The 16,566-nt window shown below is 46.7% G+C and overlaps 1 protein-coding gene across 2 annotated transcripts; it reads left to right on the forward strand.

Annotated features, from left to right (window-relative positions):
* The first annotated feature begins 52 nt into the window (after positions 1-52).
* Positions 53-15,581, forward strand: RETREG3 (reticulophagy regulator family member 3). 2 transcript variants are annotated; one of them, XM_088655057.1, is made up of 9 exons: positions 53-445; positions 5,384-5,490; positions 7,229-7,256; positions 9,092-9,218; positions 9,781-9,865; positions 10,623-10,760; positions 11,184-11,266; positions 11,749-11,881; positions 12,830-15,581. In XM_088655057.1, exons 1-9 carry the CDS (start codon positions 192-194, stop codon positions 13,276-13,278), a joined length of 1,404 nt encoding a protein of 467 aa, XP_088511183.1. In that variant the 5' UTR covers positions 53-191; the 3' UTR covers positions 13,279-15,581. The 2 variants fall into 2 exon arrangements, with proteins under 2 accessions (XP_088511183.1, XP_034990985.2); XM_035135094.3 differs by having other exon boundaries at positions 54-445; positions 7,226-7,256.
* Positions 15,582-16,566: the final 985 nt, after the last annotated feature.

Consider the following 16,566-nt stretch of genomic DNA (forward strand, 5'->3'; position numbering starts at 1 on the left):
GCGCTTTCCGTACGACAAGATGGCTGCGCCCTACGTTGTCGCCGGCATGGGGGCGGCCATGCGAGTGTGCGAGAGGAGGAGGCGGCGGCGGCGGTAGTGCCGCTGCCGCTGCGGTGTCCGTTGGTGACGGAGAACGATGATCCTCCTCCGCCATCTGCGGGTCTCCCGGTGACGCGGGGCAGAGAGGAAGGATGGAGGCCGAGGCGGCGGCGGCTGGAGGAGGCGGCGGCCGGAGCGGCGAAGGCTCCCTCAGCAGTGGTGGCGGCGGCGGCGCCCAGGCCCCGGCGGCGTCGGAGCGGGAGCGGAGGGTGCGCGCGCTGAGCGCCTACCTGAAGGGCCGCCTGGGGCCTTACGAGCCGGCGTTGAGCGCCCTGCAGGGCACGCTCGTCTGGGAGAGGCCGGCGAGGAGCGCGCTGGGCTGGGCCGGAGCTCACGCCGCCTTCGGGTGCGAGGGGCTCGGGGGGTCGGGAAAAGGGGCCTCTAGGAGGGATGAAGGAGGCGAGGGGACGCGGGCGGGAAACGGGCTTGACGTTTAAATCCGTGTGGGGTGGTGCTTTTCCTTCTGCGCTGCTTATTAGCAGTACCTGAAGTATCAAATCATGTGGGAATATCCTTTCAGGGGTTTGTTTTCGTTTTGGCGGGGGGTGTCGGGTACCTTTCCCCCTAAAGTCATGGAATTGCAGGGTTGGGAAGGATCCTGAGGGTCATCTAGGCCCACCCCCCTACAATGCATGAGTCTTTTTTGCCCAACATGGGGCTGGAACCCACGACCCTGGCATTAACCCAGCAAGATAGCGAGGCATAAATATACATCATTATAATCATCATCCAGAGGCTAGTGCTTCCCAGACTGAGCTATCCCAGGTTGCTGTTGTTTAATTATTAGCACTATCTGAAATAATAAGTTATCATTGAGTAGTGTGGAAGCAGGCTGCATACCTCTTTTGAAGTACAGTACTCTTTTAGCCTCGTTTCGCAGAACTGCAGAGTTGGAAGGGATCCCCAGGGGTCATCCAGTCCAGCCCCCTGCAATGCAGGAATCTTTTGCCCAAGGTGGGGCTCGAACCCACAGCCGTGAGATTAAGAGGCTCATTCTCTACCAACTGAGCTGTCCTGGGTTGTTAGTTATTATAATTGCCCAATGTGGGGCTTGAACCCAAGATCCTTATGCTATTGCCCCTGCTAATCCCTCCTGTTTGCACTCCTGTTGTCCATTTTGAATAAAAAAGCAAAAAGCAATGGACTGAGGACGAGCTTCTCTCTCCACCCTCCATTGTGAAGACAACTCTGCTTGCTAGCTAGCTTGCATCTACCGTGTTTCCCCTTTTTTAAGACACCGTCTTATAACTTTTTTTCCTCAAAAAAACACACGGTGTCTTATTTTCAGGGGATGTCTTATTGTTATTATGTTTTTATGGTATCTATGGTTCCGGGCGGTGGGGCGGCAGGCCTCCTCAGCCGGGCCATGAAGAGGCCAGGCCGCTGGCTCGGTGCTCCGCCCGATCGGCGCTGTGGAGCGCTCCGTCCGATCGGGGCTGTGGAGCGCTCCGTCCGATCGGGGCTGCGGAGCGCTCCGCTCTGCCGCTGCTGGTTCTGGGCGGCGGGCGGCAGGCAGGAAGAGGCCAGGTCGCTGGCTCGGTGCTCCACCCGATCGGCGCTGTGGAGTGCTCCGCCCGATCGGGGCTGCGGAGCGCTCCGTCCGATCGGGGCTGCGGAGCGCTCCGCTCTGCCGCTGCTGGTTCTGGGCGGCGGGCGGCAGGCAGGAAGAGGCCAGGTCGCTGGCTCGGTGCTCCACCCGATCGGCGCTGTGGAGTGCTCCGCCCGATCGGGGCTGCGGAGCGCTCCGCCCGATCGGGGCTGCGGAGCGCTCCGTCCGATCGGGGCTGCGGAGCGCTCCGTCCGATCGGCGCTGCGGAGCGCTCCGCTCTGCCGCTGCTGGTTCTGGGCGGCGGGCGGCAGGCAGGAAGAGGCCAGGTCGCTGGCTCGGTGCTCCGCCCGATCGGCGCTGTGGAGTGCTCCGCCCGATCGGCACTGTGGAGCGCTCCGCCCGATCGGGGCTGCGGAGCGCTCCGTCCGATCGGGGCTGCGGAGCGCTCCGTCCGATCGGGGCTGCGGAGCGCTCCGCCCGATCGGGGCTGCGGAGCGCTCCGCCCGATCGGGGCTGCGGAGCGCTCCGCTCTGCCGCTGCTGGTTCTGGGCGCCGGGGCGGCAGGCAGGAAGAGGCCAGGTCGCTGGCTCGGTGCTCCGCCCGATCGGCGCTGTGGAGCACTCCGCCCGATTGGGGCTGCGGAGTGCTCCGCCCGATCGCCGCTGTGGAGCGCTCCGCCCGATCGGCGCTCCGCCCGATCGGCGCTGCGGAGCGCTCCGCTCTGCCGCTGCTGGTTCTGGGCGCCGGGGCGGCAGGCCTCCTCGCCGGGCGCTCTGGCGGCGCAGAAGGGGCCAGCAGCGCTCCCGCCGTGTGTCGCCCCGGTGGTGCGGAAGGGCCTGCGGGCCTCCCGTCACCACTCTGCCTTGGGCCATGCAGCCCATGACACTCCAGCGTCGCGGAAGGAGCCAGCAGCGCTCCCGCCGCCGTCCATCACTCCAGTGGTGCAGCCCACAGGGGCGAGCAGCGGCCTCACCTCTGCCTGGCCCGGCAGCAGCAGCAGCAACAGCGGGAGGACAAGGACGACGCTGCTGCTGGGTCCCGCTGCCTCGAGGCGAGCGGCGCTGCTGTGCGGAGGTATGGCTTATTTTCAGGGGGTGTTTAATCTGCACAAATGCTTAAAAAGCCTGCTATGGCTTACTTTCTGACTACGTATTAAAAAGGGGGAAACACGGTAGTGTTTTGACATCAAGGCAGTATATGGGATTTATGGCAATAAAAGCCTTCCTTGTGTCCAGAAGTGAGATTTGAACTGATCTTATTTTTGCTTTAGTATTTTTCCTAGCCAGAAAGTTCATTGCCAGCAGAAGTCATTGCCTCGTTCTGTTTTATAATGTGGGTTGTTAGGCAGGTTGGAACATGCTGAATTGACAGTTGAACAGTTGCTCTCTGTTATGAATCATGAGGGCTAGTGATGGGTGTGCTGGCCAATCCTGCACTTGGAAACTTGATGGAGATGCTTGGATACTGGATGGGAAAGTTAGGATCTTAGGCTTTCCTAGTGCTTCACCCAGCATCAATGGGCAAAGCTATGACCCCCCCCCCCCCGGAGGTTCAGGTACCCTTTATAGAATCACCTTCAGTTTCTTAGACTGATTCTCAACCCAGCAGAGCAAAGATTTGTCCATGACCAGCCAAAATCTGCCTCTTATGTGGTCACTGCCTGTGCTTCCAGAAAGTGGTTCTAGAGAGCCAGATTACAGACTTCTGATCCCCTGTTCTTGAGCAGGCATAGGCAACCTCGGCCCTCCAGATGTTTTGAGACTACAATTCCCATCATCCCTGACCACTGGTCCTGTTAGCTAGGAATGATGGGAGTTGTAGGGCCTTGATCTGGAGGGCCGAGTTTGCCTATGCCTGTTCTAGAGAGTAATAATAATACAATAATAATAATTTATACCCCACCCATCTGGCTGGGTTTCCCAGTAATTGTGTCTTATTGTGATAGGATGCTTCTCAGAGCACCAATCTGCTATGGCTGCAACAGTGCTTTTAAGGGAACAATAGGAAGTGTGTAGTCCCCAATAGGAAGTGTGTAGACTGCCTTCATGTGAGCATCAGCATCTACCTGCTGACCTGGTACTTCTGGAAATAAAATGTTCAGTTGCAATTAATAAAAAGAGAGGATGAACTGGGGAACCCTGGTCTACCCTGCTCTCAAAGGGAAATTTCCTGATGCTTGATAAAATCTATTGTTGATAATGTATTATTATTGGGTGAAGTCCTGGGAAGATTGCTTTAAATGCACACACATTTCCTTTGGTTGTATTTATCAGCCAAGTAATTTGTATTCTGGAAAACAGACCTGAAGTGTGTTAATTCCATAGGTAGGACACCAAAGAAAGATTGGCATTGTTCTTGATAGGAGCCTGAGGTCTTCTGTCTATCTTCTTGCTAAGTACTGGTGTCTAATTGGGTCTCATTGAAGAGCCCCTTATTACATGCCTCAGTTTGATCATTTATATCATTAGTGCTACAAATGGCTTGGTAGCCCACTTTCTCCCAAGGGCTGGTTCTCATTAAATGATTGAAAATAGCCATCTGTCTCTGATTCGGGTGGATGCAGCTCCTTCCCAACAATACTGATTATATTTGACTAATCATTGCAGAGAAAGCACACAGCTCTTATTCAGTGAGGGAACAAGCAAGTCTTCAAATCTTTCGAAAAAAACAGAACCTCTGAGCTCACATGTCATTTTGTGTGTCAGTGCTGAGTGGTTCTGCCTCTCACTGACTTAACAGGCTTCTTGGCATTCACTCTTGATAAATTTAACAGACTGCAGCCATTCAACAAGGCTCAGGCTTAGTTTACCAGAAATATTAAGACTGCAAAATCCATCGTAATGTATGTCTATCTTGAAACATAATGACAAGGATCTTGTGTTGGCTGCTTAGTGTTTCAATTTGAAAAAAGTGTAATCATTCTTTGTATGCATGGATAGAAGGTTATTTACATGTTTACATTCATGGTAAAAATAATTTTAACTATAGAAAGCTGTGTAACTCTTATTCACATTTTACAGTTGTAGATTGATCTTAAGCTTTGTAGCACTGCAGATTTTGCTTCTGGTTATAATTGAGTGGAAAGTGACCATTGACGAATACTTTCTAAATGCCTGATATGCTGATAGATATTCATTTATTTATAATGCCTGTTAAGAGATAAATAAGAATAACATGAGGAGAATACACACACCCACACACACCTCTTTCTGTGGTCCATAGGCAATTTTAAGGTTTCTCCCGCTTTTCTGCAAACTCCTGACATTTGCTGGTGAACAATTTTTCTCCCCTTGATCTTTGTCTCTTTAAACATTGTCTTGCCGGAAGGTACAAGCCATTGTAAACTGGTTCCTGTCCATAGCAACCCATATGCTTAAGATTTCAATATAATGATAATAAATAAGCTGCAGCTGCCATAAATGTCAGTTTCCTTCTTGATTGGCAGAGTGAATCAGTTTTCAGATCAGTGATCAGAAACAGAATGATATCTGGTGGATATCATAGAGGTCACACACACAAAATCCTCTCTCACACATTATTTAATAATATACTCCAAAGAGCTGTTGTGATACCTTCCATTCCTTACTTGTTGTTTTCTAACCACTTCCTGCCAATCATAAGGCAATAATTATTTATCTTGGGCTTCTCCTGCTCCATGGCCTAACATCAGCTCTTGCTTTTAAGGTAACATTTCTAGAGGATTATTGTGTACTGACTAGCTTTATTTTCCCTCAGGTTTTTTGCTCTGACGTCTCTTCATCTGATATTCTTGGTTGCTTTCACTCTGATACTAATTGTGTGTTTAGAACAGTGGAAGAATAAAATATGGCCTGAAATAAGAGGTATGTTTCCCCCCACTTGACCCTTGAATTCAGCTGTGGTCTCTTCCCCTACCCCCATTTCTGAACTCAAGAAACTGCAGATCTCATTAATCAAAACAGTCATTGACAAGGATCTTGTAAACTGGACATCTTCCTAGTTGAAATGAATGTTTAGGAGTTGATAGCGTTGAAAAGGCACCCTGGCTGCTCAGATGGTGGGAGGAGGAAAGCAATTCCACCATAATGAAACTGGTGGTTTAGAAATTGGGATTTGTATTTCAGGTGGCTGCATTTTCACTACTTGTTCATGTGTAGGGGCTTTGCTTTCCAAGTTCACTTACCCAGATCTCAGATGTTCCAAAGATCTGCTTTTGTTCTCTAGCTCCAGAAAAAGCCTTCTTATTCTAAAGGCGTTTTTTTAAAATTGGTTATAGAGACATACAGTCCAGGCTTTAGTGCATCATTAAATTGAGCATTGAACTAACATCTTGGTGTATATCTTAAATTATATTTTAGTCTGAATGCAGTCAAGTCAATTCAACAATACCATAGTATAATTTCTTAGAGAGGTAACCATGGTAAAAAAAATGTCTCTGTTGACTATAGTAGTAGTTTATGATATAGAAAGCTGTATTCATGAAGGATGGAAGAATAAATTAAAGCAGTAGTTTTAAAAGCTTCATTGAAGACTGAAACCTGATGGTTTTTCTCTTTAATATGCTGGAGCTGAGGTAATATTTGATTTAAAAAAAACTTGCTTGCATTTTGAGAACTATCATCTTAGATAAGAACTAAAAGAGTATTAGTTCAGGTTGCACATAATGCTAAGCAAAATCATGGTTTAATGCAAGGCCGCAGGTCATTGGAGAGGAGATTGTGGTTTCTTGTTCCTCCAGTCCTCCTGCTATGAGCTAAGCCATAGTTTGGCTTAGTACAGGCATCCCCAAACTTCGGCCCTCCAGATGTTTTGGACAACAATTCCCATCTTCCCCGACCAGTGGTCCTGTTAGCTAGGGATCATGGGAGTTGTAGGCCAAAACATCTGGAGGGCCGCAGTTTGGGGATGCCTGGCTTAGTATGTCATCCAAACCCAAGCTTGTGGTCTGTCTCCATCAGATAAACCACGAGCTGTAAAACAAGGGTAAACTTGAGTTACATTTTGTGTCAGACCAGGAGCTTGATTTCAAATTACATGAATTACTGAAGGCAGAGCAAAGTGACCATAATATCTTCTCTGGCAACCCACACATTTGCACTAAGCTATGGTCAGGTTTAGCATTACATGCTAACCAGATCATTGGCTGCTAGCCACCCCCACCCCCCAAAATCAGGCTGCTATAATAATAAGAGCATTACAAGAAGCTATCTTGAGGGGCAGTGTTTTCATTTTTTAATACATCTTTAAATATATTTGCAGATGTGTAAACTGCTTCACAAAACAACAACAAAATAGTGTGCAATAAAATACAAAATGTTTGCATTTGTAAACTAAAGGCAATGAAACTATTTCTACAATTGTACAATTGCATTTGTACAAAATTACAAACATAAGAAATAAAAAAAGTTGAGTTTATAAAAGTGTGGGCACAGATTTGGATAAAATACTAAGATCAGGATGTTTTTAGTTGCAGGCTGTCAGTGGGAAACCAATATGTATGCAATATTCTCAAGTCATCTGTGTATTTTAATTATGCAGCAAAGAGTTTTCCCAGGCATTTCCCTCACAACTAATCCTGATCTGTCTTTAATGTTTTAGTAGCAAGACCTGATGAATTAGACAATGAAAGGTATGAAAAATTAAATATCCCTTTCTTTGTAGCATGTCTCATGTTACATGTGCTTGTGTGGCCTAACTGTAATGCTTTTTGATAATTTAAACCTTATTGGCAGTGGCTGGATGGAGGGAAAAATCCCTTGCTCCTAAATACTTTTGCTTACCTACCTCTTCTCATAGTTTGTAACTAAGGCTGTAATCCTATGCTTGCTTGGGAGAAAGTCTACTGCTACAAAGTAGGTCCCAGAGTAAGGTTGCAATTCTGTGTCCTATTGCAGTGAATAGGACTTCATTCTGAGTTGACATGTAGAACATTGTGAAACCATTACAGTGGTACCTTGGTTTGCATACGTCTTGATTTGCTTTGAATTACAAACACGTCAAACCCAGAAGTGCGTGTCCCTGTTTGCAACCTTTTTTTGGATTACAACCCCCCCCCTTTTTCTGGAGGCCCCATTGGCCAAAGCATGCTTTGGGTTACAACCTGTTTTGGTTTACAAACAGACCTCCGGAACGGATTATGGTGTAAACCAAGGTACCACTGTATTAGGATTAGGCTGCAAGCTACATAAATTTGAGACCTTGAACTCTACATGCACTAGGTTCTTAGTATCCCCAGTTTTCCTTGAAAAATGGGTTGAAAAGCTGGGGAAACCCAACCTGTTCACTGCTCCTTAATCTCTTTGAGTGCACATGGAGATTTAAGTACTTATTAACACCCTTTAAACAGCCTAATTGTGAATACATGTGAGTGGCTTGTCTGCCCTATAGAAGGTTGCCTCCAGTGACAAATTCTTCTGCACATATCCCATTGAAATGAATTGAGAAAATCTCATTTACTTCTGTGGGATATGTGGTTTGGGAGTGTCACTGGTTTACAAAGGGTTCAAATTAAGCAAGTGTGGGTGTGAAGTTCAAATGCAGGGTCCACTTATTGCGTGTGAAACGTGAACCATGAGCAGCTTCAGTGAGGTGGAATGAGAAGAGGGCTATTTTAAAACTGCAGTAAGATCCATTTCTTGATACTTTATTATTATTTTATTATTTATACCCCGCCCATCTGGCCGGGTCTCTCCAGCCACTCTGGGCGGCTTCCAACAGAAGAATAAAACACAATAATCTATTAAACATTAAAAGCCTCCCTGAAAAGCCTTCAGATGTCTTCTAAAAGTCTGGTAGTTGTTTTCCTTTTTGACATCTGTTGGGAGGGCGTTCCACAGGGCAGGCGCCACCACCGAGAAGGCCCTCTGCCTAGTTCCCTGCAACTTGGCTTCTCGCAACGAGGGAACCGCCAGAAGGCCCTCGGTGCTGGATCGAGGCCATTTAGGGCTTTAAAGGTCAGCACCAACCCTTTGAATTGTGCTCGGAAATGTACTGGGAGCCAATGTAGGTCTTTCAGGATGGGTGTTATGTGGTCTCGGCGGCCGCTCCCAGTCACCAGTCTAGCTGCCGCATTCTGGATTAGTTGTAGTTTCCGAGTCACCTTCAAAGGTAGCCCCACGTAGAGCGCATTGCAGTAGTCCAAGCGGGAGATAACTAGAGCATGCACCACTCTGGCGAGACAGTCTGCAGGCAGGTAGGGTCTCAGCCTGCGTACCAGATGGAGCTGATAGACAGCTGCCCTGGACACAGAATTGACCTGCGCCTCCATGGACAGCTGTGAGTCCAAAATGACTCCCAGGCTGCACACCTGGTCCTTCAGGGGCACAGTTACCCCATTCAGGACCAGGGAGTCCTCCACACCTGCCCGCCTCCTGTCCCCCACAAACAGTACTTCTGTCTTGTCAGGATTCAACCTCAATCTGCCTCAATTAGCAAGGTAAGATGTCGTTTTTGTTCTCCCTCCAGCTGGGGCTACGTCCACCCCCGACTGCTAAGTGTGCCTGAACTATGTCACTATTTGGCAGAAGGATGGGTCACAGGAGACAGCTTCATGAGGAACCTGTTGGGCTTCAAAAGGCAAAATCCGGGCAAGGTGAAAAGCAATCCTTATTGGTACTAGCCATCAGGGAATGGGTTGGAGGGTTTACCCAGAACAAAGAATAGCAGCAGTTTGAATTTCCCTTTCATTTATGTGGAGGTATAATCCGCCTGTAACTGTGTACACAAAGTGCTCTGTACAGGTGTGCTTTCCTTACTGGGAAAGAAGGAGAATGGAGGATTGAGAGGCAGGTACAAAGGGGAAGAGGAATAGGATGCCAACATGGAAAATACTGCAGCCATCCTATTAGATGGCGCTTTCATCAGACTGGTCTTGCTTCCACCTACATTCCAAAGTAGAAATGCTGCCCCGATTCTGTCAAAATCACTCCAGGGCTTGGTCCAAAGGCAGCTGTGGCTCATGAGATTCCTCCCTCCCCCTCTCCTAACGCTTATGCAAGGCTTCTCAAGCAGGATTCCTCTGTTTTGGTCTCTGTTCCCAAGCAGTGAGCTTGCTGGCAGCAGGCAAAGTGTGTCTGTATGCTCTTGAGCCGTAGGAGCCACTTTGCTCACTTTTCTTAATTCGGTAGAGACTAACTTTGGGTTTTGTTTTCCAGTTCTGCCTTCTGGCTTGTGGCGTCCTCACATTTTTGGCTGTGTTGGGCCAGTACATTCCAGGTGTCTGTCTTGCCTATCTAACAAGTGAGTATCTGTGTGCCAGGCGGGGATTGGGCAACAGAGTGCTCTTCACTTGAAAGTACAGAGCATTTGCAAACAATGTTATTCTGAGCTGTTCCAACTCAGTTGCATTGCAAACTCGTGGGTACATAATGTCTAAACCAGGGGTCCCCAGACTACGGCCCGCGGGCCAGATGCAGCCCAATTGGCCTCCCAATCCGGCCCGCGACGACGCCCGCTGCCGCCGCCCGCTCTTACAGCGCGCTGCGCGGCGGCGCACTTCCACATCTGAAAAAAATCGCCGAAAATCGTTTCTGCGCATGCATATGGGCCTCTCCTGACCCAGAAGAGGTCATTTCCGGTGCACTTCCGGGTCGGGGGAGGCCCATACGCATGCGCACAAACAATTTTCGGTAATTTTTCCGGCCTGGAAGCGCGCCACCGCGCCAGTAAATGGTTTTGCGCATGCGCACTGGCGCACACTCCCCCACCCTCCGGCCCACTGCGCGCGCACTCCCCCGCCCTCCACGCGGCGGCCACCGGCCCAAAGGCGGGTAAGTCTGGGGACCCCTGGTCTAAACAGTCTATTAAGTGGTTTACAAAACCAAAACAAAAAACTACAAAGTGAACAATAAAACCACAAGTATATAATCTATATGTTTAGATAAGATCTGTATGTATGATACAATACACGATATCTCTGTTCTGTTATATTGTATCCCAAAATGTCTTCTGAGAGTGTTTATTGAACACCAACCCTCTCATCATCCTCTTCCTGCAGTGGTTTCCATCCTTCTGTGGCCACTTGCTGTTTACCACCGGCTGGGTCACCGCCTGTACACCAAATTGGAGCCAGCTCTGCAGCGGCTGGACTTCAGTGTTCATGGCTACATGATGTCCAAACATAAGGAGAGGCAATGTAAGTCTTGTGCAGGGCTGGTACTAACTCACCCACTTCTTGTCTGCTACCTCTTTTTGTTGGTGATGTGAGGAACCTGACAAGATCGGATGGAAACACTGAATGAATCAGTAGTTACCTAAGAATGTTCCTCACATCCCTGACCACAGTTTGTGGGGGGAGGAAGGGAATGAGCATTTCCCACAATTGATGAGCAATTGAATGTCCGAAATGTTTCTAACATGGGACCAGAATTGTTGGCAGTCCTAATTAGGGCACAGTGGTCAGTTAGCACCCCTCCTTGCCCTCTGCAGCCTCTGGTTTGCAATCCCAACGTCTCCTCTCTGGATCACACCTGTTTCTTCTGCTTGGCTTCTTTATGGGCATGCAGACTTGTTTCCTTCCCATTTATAACTGCTATTCTGTGCTCTGTTTTCTCTGCAGTACGACACCAGATGCTGAGCCGGCATGCTGCTAGTGCTGATGGGAGCGACAGTGAAGAAGAACTTGCTGCTTTCTGTCCCACGGTAAATAGGGCATGGATCTTGTTAAAGAATAGGGTGCTGCTGAGATTGGAGTGGGGGACGGTAAGCAACAAGGCGGCCTGTGAGTTTTTACTCATGGTCAAACTTGCCTGATTTCTGAGATATAGCATCTCCTGCTGGCTCTATTCTTAACTTGAATATGAAATTATTTTTTTATAGTGCCATTGGATTTCCCTCATTACATCTACATTTCGTACTTTCAGAAGCAGATTTAGACGTTTTTAATTTTGTAAAACATTTTTTGGGCAACACTTGGGTGGCTGTAAAATGAAGTAAAGAGCTCTAGAAAGGAAATGAAGAACTGGAGGGCAGTGCCTGGCTTTCAAGTTCCTCATTTCCGTTGCTGAGAGGAATGTCTCTGGGTCCATGTGGGGTTGAATGGCATTCTGGAGGTTTGTGTGCTCTCCAGTAACCCAAAATTACCTTGCTTAGATCTTTGTTTTTATCACTTGCTTCTTTTCAAGTTGGATGATGCAATAGTTGCCAAAGAGCTGGCTTTCTCTGATTCGGAGCACTCTGATGCAGAAGTATCCTATACTGAGAATGGGACATTTAATCTCTCACGAGGTCAAACCCCCCTGACAGAGGGATCTGAAGGTGAGGGCAGCTATTATCAAAGTTATTAATAGTTAGTTGCTACCAAATAACATACTGTATTAATCATACTGTTGCAGCTGTTGGTTGTTGGGATAAAAAAGCAAGATATCAGAACCTCGATAAAGTGAGACCAGCCAGGTACTGTACAACACTGAAGGTTTCATAGAATCATAGAGTTGGAAGAGATCACAAGGGCCATCCAGTCCAACCCCCTGCCAAGCAGGAAACACCATCAAAGCATTCCTGACAGATGGCTGTCAAGCCTCCGCTTAAAGACCTCCAAAGAAAGAGACTCCACCACACTCCTTGGCAGCAAATTCCACTGCTGAACAGCTCTTACTGTCAGGAAGCTCTTCCTAATGTTTAGGTGGAATCTTCTTTCTTGTAGCTTGAGTCCATTGCTCCGTGGTCCTAGTTTGCCTTGGTCCTGCTCTAAAAAGCTTGTAGTTTACGTTGAATGAAGCAGACAAAGATTGGTGTAGGGAGAAGTTGAGTACACTGGTCCACTGAGTGACAGAACTTGAAATTTTATTCTTTGAAATGGGAGCTTTCAGTCCTCAGCACCTTCAGTTGAGGGCTTTCTGGTGTTAAGAGTTAGAAAGGCTTCTGCCTGTCGGATTGTTTTAAGATCCATTTGCCAATTAAGAATGCCAGAACCTAGATAGAGTTAGTTCTTTGTCCCTAAAATTCAATTCTAAGGTCTGCTGCAGTACAGAAGCTTTGTAAGTTTTCTCTCTCATGCAGAAGAGGCAGCTCAGTCAAGTATTTGGGAATAGGTTTCATAACTCTAATTTTTTACTCACCCCCCCCAACATTATAGATCCCTGTGGGAAGACAATACAGTTTTAAAGAAATTGTTGCCTGTTTTCTAATAGGAAGTTAGACTGCTTAGTGGTAGGCAAAGAAACCAAGTAATGACTTTTCGCCAAACTAATTCTCTCTCAATAGACTTTGATGGCCACAGTGACCCTGAGGAATCCTTTGCCCGAGATCTTCCAGATTTCCCTTCCATCAACCCTGAGGTCACAGGTATCGATGATGAAGATGATACCAGCATAGGCATACCAAGCCTTCCCTGTCGTGTACAAGGCCAGGAAGAGCTGCGAGTTTCTCACGACCGGGAGGAAGTGACCTCAGATATCCTAGGTAACCTGCCATTAATGCACAACCTCACAGATGACTTGGCTGGCTTTGTAACCAGGGGAATGATCCAGCTGGCCTTGTCAGGAGCCTCCCAATCTGGCTCCATGCCTGGCAACAGACGGCAGCAAAGTGCCAAGGCCTTCCTCCGGACCTCCAGCTCGGAGCTCGATACAGATGCTGAAGGAGATGACTTTGAACTGCTGGATCAATCAGAGCTGAATCAGATGGATCCATCCAGTTCCCGCGGCCAATAAACAGTTGTCGTCCCTTCCCTGCTGTAGCTCTTCTGTCTCATGCAGCACAGATGGAGAACCTTGTGCAGGAGTAGGATAATATCCCATTCTTTGATGTATAGCCTGATTGGGGCAAATTTGGAAGACAGTGTGAATTTTCGAACAAAACCCTTCTGGTGCAGAATCGGAAGATATTTGTTGCTGAACCTGCCATGCCCTTCACCTTTCTAGCTTGCCGTGTGTGGCACTCTTTGTTCAAAGCCAAAATGTCCCGCTGCTGTGGTTCACGTTCCAAAATGGGCCTTGGAAGACAGATCTCAGCTTGTGTTTAATGCAACAGAAGTCAGGTAACAGGAATTGGCTCTTATTTAAAAGCCAGATAAAGAACAAGTTCTAAAATCTCTCGAGTGATGGAAGTGACTTGTGCCCAGCTGCTGATTGTAAGGAAATCTTCAGATGCAATTGAGTGTACCTCGTGTTATGTTTGTTGTATGGGACCCTGACATCTGCGAGGTATTGAAAGCAGCCTCTATCCCCAGTAAGCATTTGCACGTAATGACCCCTAATCCATATATTTTGAACTTCTGGAGCTCTAATCTGGCTCTTCTCGCACATGATAATAGCAATAATATTTTGGTGGGTTGGACACTCACGCAAACAGTTACACAGTCACACACACACACACACACTTTACTATTAACTATTTCAGAGAAGTTCCCAGCACTAAAAATGCCCTCCACCCTGCACCATAAAGGTTTGGGCAGAAGCAACAAAAGATTTGGCTCCTAGTTACCCTCTGTCAGTCACCAAAGCCAGCACCTATGCGGGAACCATGAACATGCTTCCTCACTAAACAGTCTGCAGTCTGTAGTGGCAAAGCTCTGTCAGTCTGACGTGTCCCTGCACTGGTCATTTGACACCCGTTTCAGAGTTCATGGATGTTTTATGCTCTCATATGGCCCCCTCTTTTTGAAGAAAACAATATTGCTACTATGAATTCTTTTTAGCCTAGGATCACAGATGAAAACTAGTAGCAAAGCCAGATTCCTAGGGCCTGCTCACCCACAATATGTGCAGTTTTGCAAGTAGAGCATAAAAGTGGGGTTCACGGCTTCAGAATATTTCATTAGAAAAAGCCTCTGATAATACAGAATGAGACTACGGTATATCATCATTTCTGTGGATCTCTGCAATCAGTATGGTGGCAGCATTGTTTTGGCTAAAAGTATTTGAAGACCAAATTTAGATTGGCTCTGTGACTGATTTATGGTACCAAATTCCTATATCTTGGTTGCCCTGTGTGGATTGCTGTGAAGATGGTGCTGTGTTCCTCTAGAATAAACCATTTACAAATGGCATCTGGATATTGCTAATGTTTTGGTGTGGATTTTCACAGGACCCCTGATACCTGTTTCTCCTTGTTAGCTATGCTGGTATGATTTTAACCAGGGTCTCAGACCTGCAAACAACCTTCCCAGAACATACTGTGTGGAGCTGGGTGCTGCAGCTAGTCAGTTGGTGATCCTGGTGCTCCATACCTTCCCTTATAGAACACCACATCCAGACTTTTTGGGTTTGTATACAAAAAGATTGGAAGAGTGTACCGTAGAAGTAATTATTCTTGGTGCAAAGCCATCCTGATAACCCTCTGTGGACTGAAGAGAGACTTGAATAAATGCTGTGCTTTTACTTTTAGTTTTATTTAAAAGGTTTCCAGCCTACGTTCACAACTTGTGAAACTTCTGAACTGAAAACCATCTTGAATACCTGCATATCCAATTAGCCTTCTAGGTTCTCATAGTTCCAGCTCAACCTGCATCCTCTTTCAGGCTCTGTAGTTAGGCGTTTACATATTTTTCTGACTTCGCATCTGAAGACCTCTGTGATACGCTGCCTATTGTTTTCTTGGCCAAGCAGTAACGTGATGTAGATGCTATATGCCTAAATAGCACATTCTTGCAGAAAAGACTCAAGAGGGTGGTGCTTTGTATATTTGAAACAGCTTGGTTTTGGTAGCATTTGTGTGGCAATATCATGGTGTTTAACGGCCTTTTTTAGTGTTTACAAATCAGCCAATATTGTGGAAGTTTATTGAGTAATTTGTCATCTTGCAGAAGTTTTTAAAATAAGATGCTGATAACTTTTGAGGTAGGAAACTGACGTTATTTCATTAGGTTCTGTGTTACGTGGATTAGAACAAGATTTTAGTGCAATAAAACAACCATACCTTACCCACTGTATCAGTACTGGGATGATACTTTTTTTTGTTTTTATTGAGTGTTTCTTTCTGCCCTAACTGGTGCAAAATAAAGAATTTGAGACACGCCCGGTTTCTTGGTTTCTTCAGTACTACAATTATAATACAGAGATACTTCAATGGGGCATGGGCACACATGCAAGCCCTATCTCTAATGTCCCTAATGGACTCATTTTTAGATGTGCAAAGCTCTGCAGAGGGCAACTCCCTGTGATTGAGAACCTGGCTTCAAAATGCTTAGAAACCCTTAGCAGAACTTGAAGCTACAAGTGCAAAGGCCAATGAGGAGCCCAGGGACATTGCATGCATCCCTGCCCCTATCTAGGGGTTTTAGACATGTATGTTCAGGCAAGTTGCCTGTTTGGTTTCCATACTATTCTATAAAATGATTCAATTACTTTCCCTGTAAGATTAGAGGAAGGAAATTCCAGATCATGGAATTTTCAAATCAGGTGTTAATGCATTTCTAGCACTCCATCTCTCATGCAGGCAGGGTTGGAATGCTTTTTAGTTGTCTCGATTATTATTTTTCTAAAACTGAGTTGAGACTTACTTGTTCTGATTTGTCCTGTTCTATCTTCACATAACTCACTTTCTACCAAAACTTCAAATCCCTACACTGAGTGCTAATGGCAGGCTTTCCTGGCTCAGATCAAGCAATAAGTAGTATTGGGCCACTGGCCTTGCCAGGACTGAAGATGCTTGGATTGGCTTCACTCAAGCCTCAGTTTGGAGTGAGGCCAGGTAAGTGAAAATTTGCACAGGTGCATAATATTCAACACAAAAAAGAACAGCAAGACCACCCCCCTCCTATAGTACTTTTAAAATGTCCTGCATAGGTTTTGTTTGGTTCTGCCAACCCACACAAAACAGGTATATTTATTTATTTTAAAAGCCTTTCTAAACCACTTCATTTTTTTGAAATCTCCAAGCGGTACTTACACTATGATCAATATTAAAAACAATATTCATTATAACAGAAGTGCAGACGATGAATCAATAGAATGGTATGACAACATCAAAGGAAATAAAATAGATTCAGGGGGTTCATA

This window comes from Zootoca vivipara, chromosome 12, assembly GCF_965207765.1.
Source record: "Zootoca vivipara chromosome 12, rZooViv2.hap1.1, whole genome shotgun sequence".
Taxonomy (NCBI): Eukaryota; Metazoa; Chordata; class Lepidosauria; order Squamata; family Lacertidae; genus Zootoca; species Zootoca vivipara.

Coding starts and splice junctions, on each gene's coding strand:
- RETREG3 (XM_035135094.3), top strand. CDS start 192: ATGGAGGCCGAGGCGGCGGCGGCTGGAGGAGGCGGCGGCCGGAGCGGC. Junction 9,866..10,622: donor CTGTCTTGCCTATCTAACAA/GTGAGTATCTGT, acceptor CTCTTCCTGCAG/TGGTTTCCATCCTTCTGTGG. Junction 11,267..11,748: donor TTGCTGCTTTCTGTCCCACG/GTAAATAGGGCA, acceptor CTTCTTTTCAAG/TTGGATGATGCAATAGTTGC.